At 48.6% G+C, this 8,409-nt stretch overlaps 1 protein-coding gene across 1 annotated transcript; it reads right to left on the reverse strand.

Annotated features, from left to right (window-relative positions):
- Positions 1-55: 55 nt before the first annotated feature.
- APEX2 (apurinic/apyrimidinic endodeoxyribonuclease 2) lies at positions 56-8,409 on the reverse strand. Its single transcript, XM_024564350.3, has 6 exons — positions 8,137-8,409; positions 6,893-6,976; positions 6,119-6,299; positions 5,456-5,602; positions 4,652-4,721; positions 56-2,121 (listed from the first exon to the last, which is right to left on the reverse strand). The coding sequence occupies exons 1-6, from the start codon at positions 8,291-8,293 to the stop codon at positions 1,213-1,215; spliced, it is 1,548 nt and encodes a 515-aa protein (XP_024420118.2). The 5' UTR covers positions 8,294-8,409; the 3' UTR covers positions 56-1,212.

Here is an 8,409-nt window from a genome sequence, read left to right on the forward strand (position 1 = left end):
TGCACTATACCTGACTCGAAGACACGTGGCAGAGCCATCAGTAAACCACAGATCACTTGTTGATCTGACCACCCCACTTTACTGATAGGAAAACTGAAATCCAGAAAGGAGATGAGCAAAAACTACAAAGAGCTGAGACACATGGTGGTAGGGTTATTTGAAATGGTTCTTACCCAATGGTTTCAAGAAAAATCCAGGGATTGACTCGTCACTGGTAGACCTGGAAACCTGGGCCTCAGGTAGCCCCTGAAGCCAGGAGATAGAGTCAGCTCCAATCAAATATGTGGAGGAGAGTAGTTCCCCAAACCTTTGGAGATATTTTCCAGCAGAAGGAATGGATGCCCTCTTCAATCCATTATCCTCTTTTGTTCCCACAACACCTTATAGAACAGGACTTACCAGCCCCATTTTACAAGCTGAGAAACAGTCTTGACCATAGCAAGCAACTAGCTCAACACTATGCTCCCAACCTTACCAGTTCACAGCAAGAAGAAAACATTTGTATGGCACATTTGGGTGAACTAATGATAATACTTGCCTAGGACGCAATCTTTCCTGACCCTGCCTGGCAACTCTAGAGCTGAGAGATCCATTTCTTTCCACCCTATAAGCCACTTATGGCAGCTGTTAGACATACCAGTTGGAAGTGCTGGTTTACAGCTGCACAGCCCACCTGAGCTTTCTGTCACACCCCCTGCTGAGACAACCTCAGCAGTGCAGGAGACCCCTACAACTCAGCAGAGCCCTTTATGGTGAGCACAACTCCTCCTTCCTCTCCTCTTCCTGAGTTATATCATCAGGCTACAGGAAGTTGGCAAACCCAGTGTTGAGATAACATCTCATGGAGCATATCCAAAATGTTCAAATGACATGGTGCACTAAAACAAAGACACAGACTTTATTTAGGCACACATACATTTCCCAGCAAGGAAGGAAGGGTTTTAAAATGTCCTGGAGCAACTGGTTCCTGTGTACTTGTTACAGGAAGGTGGGAAGTAGGGTGGGAGACTGGCTAGCAGCATTAAAGCACAAGTGCACCAATGAGGAGATAGGCAGGAAGAAGAGGGGACTTAGAGAAAGAGAGAGGAAACAGAAGGATCCTTGAGGAAGGTGAAGTGGGAGGAGGAGGGGAAGAGATGACAGCTTAGGAAGGTGCTAGCCTCAGATCATATACAGGGTTGACCAAGCCACAATCCCTAGGCCTGGGCTGGTTCAGCTGGGCCTGCCCCAGAGGAAAAAGTTGCAGCGGGAAGAGGGGTCAGTGGAAGGACCCTGGGGTCTGGAACACATGTAGAAGTGGCGGCCAAGGTTGGGTCCTGGCTTCTTCACAGTTCGCATCACACATGGCTCCTTGTGACCCCCGCAGAGGGGCATGGGCAAGGGACCCCCCAGCACAGACTTCCAGAATGAGATCTGTACCTCCTTCTCATCCTTGGACTTTGAAGCCTTGGCCTGCCCCTCCACCACTTTGGCCATCGCCTTGTCTTCTGTGGTCTTTGGGGTCACAAGAGCACCTAGGCTAGGAAGATCCAAATTAGGAGAAGCTTGGGGATGGCTGGAAGATGGCTGGAAGTAGCTCATCAGTTTCTTTTGGCCTCTGATGGAGCCAGCCTGACTGGCCCGAGGCCTGGCTGAGCGTGTGCGGGCTTTGTTGTGGCGCATCTGTACTTGGGTTTGACTGCTGAGCTGCAGCGTTGACTGCTTGCACACAGACTCTTGTTTGAGATGAACTAGGAAGTGAAGGATCTTGAGCTGGGTGCCTGAAAACTCAGGGAGGAAGCGGGTACAAAGAGATGGACGCTGTTTTGCTGGCACAGAGGACACACTCAAGGCTGCACCCACAGGGCAATGGTCAGAGCCCATCACCTCAGGCAGCAGGAAAGAGGACTGGAAGGTATCTATGAGCAGGGTCCTATCCCCCAGCACATAGTCAATACGGGAGCCATAGTTCAGACGGCGGGCTCCAGTGAGTGTGGACCAGCAGGTGAAGGCCCCCTCCTGCTTTGGGTGGAAGTAGCGGTAGCTATCAATAAAGGCCCCTACGTGGCACCCAGGCTGGCAATCCACGTTACTGAGCAAGCCATCCATCCACTTGCGTCCTGGGTCCTCTTCAAAGTTTTCCTGGGGAGGGGAAGGGGAACAAAGAGAGAGGCAGAACTAGATGCCTAGAACTGGAAGGGACTAACTGCTTCATTTTACAGACAAGAAAACGTGGTTGTTCCAAAGACTACTGCTCAAGATCACACAGTCCAGCACTGGGATTCAATTTCCATCCTTACTGATTTCTTGTTTGCTTAATCAAAGCAATCCTTAGAACTGCTCATGGAAAGAATGGAAATTAGAATGTTTAAAGTGGCTGCTGTTAGAAAGTAGGGCTGGGGCCCAGAGTTAAGATGACTGCTGCCCTTTTATTTAAATGCTCTGGCACTATGTGGCTTATCTTGTGTCAGAGCCCTCACTGACCATCCCTCATTCCTGAACTGACAGGCTCCAGGGATCCAGGTCTGAATACTTCTTTTGACTCGCCTCCCCAATTCCTTCATCCATCCAATCCACCCACTCACTCATTCAATGAAACAAATGATCAAAGAACACCAATTATGTGCCAGATATGATGCTAGGGACAAAGTGGGAACCTAATCTCGTTCTGGGGAGCAACGACGCTTTTAGGAGGTGATCTGGAGCTGAAAAGTAAAGGCTGAGCAAGACTAACCCAGGCGGAGGGTGTTCCAAAATGAGAGAAGAGGCTCTGTGACGGGCCTGCGGAGGAAGGGGACAATATACCCAAACAGCTGAGGGGAGACCAACCTGGGAGCCAGAAAACCAGCAGGAAATGACTATTTTAGTTCATGCAAGCAGAAGATGATGGTCACTTAGACTAAGGTAGTACCAAAGAAGACAGAGAAAAATGAAGTTAAGAGATGATTTGGAGCTAGACTCTACAGTACTTGCTGATCAACTGAATGTGGGAAGGGTGGCAGGGGAAGAAGCACAATGCTAACACAACTCCCAGGCTTCCAGTTAGAGCAACCAAGGAGATCATAGTGCTCTTTTGGGAGATGAGAAGACTAGAAGAGCTGGTCTGGTGGGAAGTGGACATATTCTGCTGCTTTGGACAGTGTTTGTCATGTGACCTGGTACTATTAGTTCTCTTGTCCTGGAAGAAAGAAGGTAGGAGGTGCACTTAGATCTAGAATAGTTCTGAACTAAGGAGGGAAGGCATAAAGGTCTATGACACTATCACAGGAAGCAGCAAGAACAGCCTGAGTAAATGCCTGATGAGGAATAAGGCAGTGAGGTACTAAAGGCTCATACTTTGTAGTGTACACCCCCTTCCCCAGCACACCACCACCATTATCTCATTTCTGCTCCTTTTTTAAGCTGGAAGCCACATTTATGTTTACGTGGGTCTTCTGTAAACCAATCAAGGAATCCTTCCTACAGACTCTTTTTTGAGCCAAGCTCAGTGCTGAGCTGAACTGTACCAGTGTAAGTCACTAATCCCCCTCCACAACTCATAATAAAGCAAGACAAGAAAGCCTCATAGATTGTGGGGCAGTAGTTCTCAAACTTGACTGTACAATAAAATCAGCCTGGGAGCTTCTAAAACATACTGCTACCGCCCCCCCCACACCCAACAGTTTCTGATTTAAATGGTGAAGGTATTAATATTTTTTGCAAAAGCTCCTTGTTCTGAAGTGATGTCAGGTGTTGAGAATCATCGGCCTAGAGGGACTCCGAAACAAGAGGTTCATACAAGAAAAGACAGAAGCAAGGTGATGCCCACCAATTCAGGGTATAGCGAGAAAAGCCAAAATCAGAATAACTTTTCAATGGGCAGAGAGAACATGACCTGGCTAGAGCGGACAATGTGTAAAGACACTGAAGATAAAAAAAAAATACTGGGCACACTGCAGAAAGAGCCTTGAGAGCCAGGCCTAGATGTTTTCTCTTGCATCACAGAGGTAACAGGGAGGTATTGAAGGTTCATGAGAAAGACACAGTGTATTAGGAAAATGATCAAGGCAATGTGATGCTCAAGGCCCTTGGAATCTGGCTCCCAAAGGAGCCCCATCTCCTCCCACTCATCTCCCTTCCCACATCACCCCCTAACAGGAATGGGACCTGCAGTTCCCTAAGCACACCAGGAAAATTCCCAATGTGCACCCTTTCCTCATGCTAGAATCCTTTGTTCTCCTCACCCCAATGCCTTATTCCACTCATCTTTTAAGATTCAGACATTTTCAGATACCTCCTCTGATATCCAGGCTGGCCCAGGAATCCCATTTCTGAGCTCCCTAGTTGCCTGGACTGCCATCTCTGCCTCAACCTTGAAGATGCATCATGTGTCCAATTGGCTGGTCATGTGTCCATAGCCTACCACCATGCTGAGAGCTCTGAGGGGCCAAGAGAGCAAACCGAGTGGTAACTGGGTCCCCAGCAGGTGACTCAGGGCTAGGCCAAGGGTAGGATCAGTAATGTCTTTTGAATGAATAAACAATCCTCTGTGCTTTGAGAATAATATTTCAAACTAAGTTCTGCTTTTCCATGAAGGGAAGCTGTACCTGGCCAAAAAAAAAAACGGCATTAGCCAGCTGGCTGAACAGAACCATGGTCAGGAGTGAGGTCAGGGCCTGGGAGGGAGCCTTACCATGTTGACTGCATCCCAGTGGTCGATGGGGCGGTGGGCTGTGTTCAGGTCACCCAGAATGATCACATGGCTGGAAAACACAATGGTGGGGTTGTTGAGTGGATATTCAAGAGGGAAGCAGGAGTCTTGGCCCATCTACTTTCTCCTAGGCTCAAGAGTTCAGGCCACCTCCTAAATTGAGGCCAAGGTGAGAGCCGGCATCAACTCATAACTACCTACCTCTCCAATTTTATCATAACCCTGCTGCCTTTTACTCCTGAGCAACCTGATTCTGGTCTCCAAAGGTGACACTATTCCACTTGACATGACTCTCTGACTAATCTCTACCTAATGGTATTTTTGAAGGTGAACTCAGGTACCACTTCTTCTAGGAAGCACCCCTTGATTACTCTAACCCACCCTCACTTTCCTGTCCCCCCTGGGATAACACTTACTATTTGCTCCCAGGAACTTTATATTCCTCATCCCATTTCATTCTTAAAACTATTCTGAGAGGTAGGGATTCATCCATTCATTTGACTAAAGAGAAAACAGAGGCAGGACTAGCCTTGGGGCTTACAGTAAGAGGAGGAGCCAGGACTGGAGCTCAGAGGCATCTGAGTAAACAACCAGACTTGTGTCACTTTACCTATTCCTCACAGCTCTACAGAGCAGAGCCTGTTCCGGGAGGCATGCTGGTATCTGTAACCAGGATGTGAAAAACCTCAAAACATGAAGATCCCATATCCCTTCCAATGGAGCTTGACATAGGGCTGGGCACACAAGACAAACTCAAGGAAGCCTCGCTGCCCAGGTGTGCAGTACCTGCCAGCCGCCAGGAGGGCTTCTGCTCGGATCTGCAGCAAGCGATAGAAGCGCATCTTAAAGGCCAGCCGCTCAGGCTTCCCAGGATCAGCATGGGGGCAGTACACGTTGATTAGGGTCAAGATCTTCTCCTTCCCTTCCCATGTACTGGGGAGAAGAGACCCCCCCCAAAGAAAAAAGTCATTTTCAAGCCTCTCCTTCCCACACAATGTGGCTTCCACTTAATGGTTGTCTGTGAAATGGGTGCAAAGGGGACAGAAAGGCATGAATGAGCTGGCATGCACAGGACTTGGGGACTGACTATGGATGCAGCAAGGAGAGGGGCATCTAGGGTGACACCCAGGTAAACCAGGTGGTGGTGCTGCCATTTACAAAGACAGGACACACAGGAAGACAGCATCTTGGGGCAATGAGTTCAGCCTAGGCTAAGTTGCCTTTGGCTGTGGTAACAGGAGAGTTGGACCTCCCGGCCTCCACTGTAGAGATGGAGAACTCAAGGCTCAAAGGGGACACGATTTGCCCAGGGTCACATAGTAAGTAACCCAACCAGGACTAGAGTCCAGGAAAAGCAAGTTTGGGCAGTTATAAAGGTTAGTCTCAGAATCATCAGACTAGAAGAATAGAACCAGCAGTGCTCAGTCACAGGGGGAGGTGGGCTATTACCAGATCTTGTGCTGTGTGAGGAGGGCCCGGCCCTCATTATCCAGAGAGCGAAGCTCCTCTTGGGTGAATTCATCCATGTTTCCATAGCAACCCACATCCCCATTCTGAGTGGCAAGTAGGCCACTCAGGCCTTCTTCAGCAGCCACTGGCGTAGCGCTGTCCTTACAGAAGGTGGCTACACCTGGAGACAGACAGGGTACTCTGAGCAGGCCTGGTAGCTAACAGCCTGCTGCCCCCACACAAGTCACCTGGTTCATGTTCATTAAGTGTGCTGTACTGACACCTCTCCCAACTCAAAGACCATTTATGGCTCCCTAGAGCCTGGGGAAACTCTACTCAAACCCTGAAATCTCAACCCCTTCATCTACAACAGCTAATGTTCTACGTGTTGTACACAAATGCATGGTAAGTGTTCAACAAGTGTTAGTTATTATCATCATCTTTATAATTGCCCTAGGAGGTAGGAATTATCCCCATTTTCCAAGCTGAGGCATAAAGAGGTTAAGTAACTTGCCAGAGGGTACACAGCTAGGAAGTCAGCTAGGATTTCAACCCAGGCAGTCTGGCTCCAGAGCTCATGCAATTAGCCACCACACTATTGTGCTTCTGAGGTCCAAAGGATAATTTTATACATAAAATTTTATACATAATTTTATGTGGCTTTAGCTCTATAGACTAAAATCCTATGATTCTTATTACCTTCTAATTGAATATTAAAAACCCTCTACCCTTATCTGCTTTTATCACTAAAGTTCCCCAGAAGCCCCCATTTACCAGAATAGCCACTCCGGTTGCGGCTGAAGCTGAAATAGGAGTTATAGCCCTCAATGATAGCCAGGGGCTCTGTCAGCACATCCCCTGAAAAAAGATCATGTCAGAGATAAAACTAAGACCCAGGACACACAAAGTCCTGGAATTACAGATGTAGGTCAATTCCTTGTATACATCAGAGTCAGAGTTGAAAAAGAAAATGAAGTATCTATGACTAGAGGAAGAGCTAGAAAGGTGGAGACTAGAGAGGGAATTGATATCAGAATTAGAAGCAGGGGGGAACTATTGAATGGAAGGTGGAGAATTAGGTGGGAGGTGGGAGGTGACTAGGTGACAGGAGGGAGCTGGTGGTGGGGAATGGGGATATGGGAGAGGGAACTGGGAATCTGACCTGGGAATAGGAGAAAGGAGAGGGATCTGAACTGGAGATGTGAAGAAAAGTAGTTAGGGAGTCTCAGAAGGTAGTGTGTGGGGAGGGAAGGAATCAGGAGAGTGAGCTGGGGGTGGGAGATGGGTGGGAAGGGGAGTGAATTAGGAGGACTAAGCTTGGGATGGGACAGGAGGTATAAATGATGAGATGCTTTGAGTTGGGGAGGAGAGATGGGAGTAGAGATAAGGGGAACCCGGGATCTGATTTGTAGGTGTAAAAAGGCGGAAATTAGAGAGTCCCATCTGGAGGCAAAGATGGAGTGGCAATTAAAGGACCTGTTCTGGGGGAAGGAAAGAGGAATTGGGGAGTCTGGGAAATGAACACTGTGTGAGGGCGGGGGGATTATAGGGGCTCACCTGGGGCGGGAGAATGAGAATTAGAAGATCTGAGCAAGGATAGAGGATGCAAGGGGGAGGGAATTAAGGTTCTGCTGAGGAAAGAAGATAAGTTGGGAATTAGGAGATCTAGGTGAATTGAGAAATAGGGGTTTAAAGGGGAGGGGATCAGGATTCTGAACAGAGTCTAAAGCAGAGGTGGCAAAGATTCGGCCCTCCACCTTGTTTCATCCCGCCAGGCACCTTGTTTCTACCCAGTGGCCGAGCTCTCGCTTATACAGTCCTAAAATTACATTTGGCCCTTTGAAGGCAACCGCGAGGCTGATGTGGCCCCTGGTGAAAATGAGTTTGACACCACCCCATTAGACTCTAATGGGAGGACTCTAAAGACAAATGGCAAAGTGAAAAGAGATGGAGCAGCGGGCAAAAGTTAGCAGAAACGGGAAAGTATGGTAGGGGGTCCGGGATTCTTGAGCGCTCACTGGTCACTTTGGTCTCCTGAAGACAGACGATGTCTGCATCCAGCTTGTCCAAAATGCGCGCCATGGCCACGGCGGTACAGTTGTTGGGCTCCTCGTATGCCACCCCTTGCAGAGGGCTTCGGATCCCATTAATGTTCCAGCTCACCACACGCAACATTTTGACAACAAACCGCTTACGTCTCTCTGCTGGCACCAAACCTAGGGATAAGAGAACGTCTGGACGCTCCCAAGTCCGCCAGGCCGGGCCTTCCGCGCGCTCTAGCGCAGACGTTC

Source organism: Desmodus rotundus, chromosome X, assembly GCF_022682495.2.
Source record: "Desmodus rotundus isolate HL8 chromosome X, HLdesRot8A.1, whole genome shotgun sequence".
Taxonomy (NCBI): domain Eukaryota; kingdom Metazoa; phylum Chordata; class Mammalia; order Chiroptera; family Phyllostomidae; genus Desmodus; species Desmodus rotundus.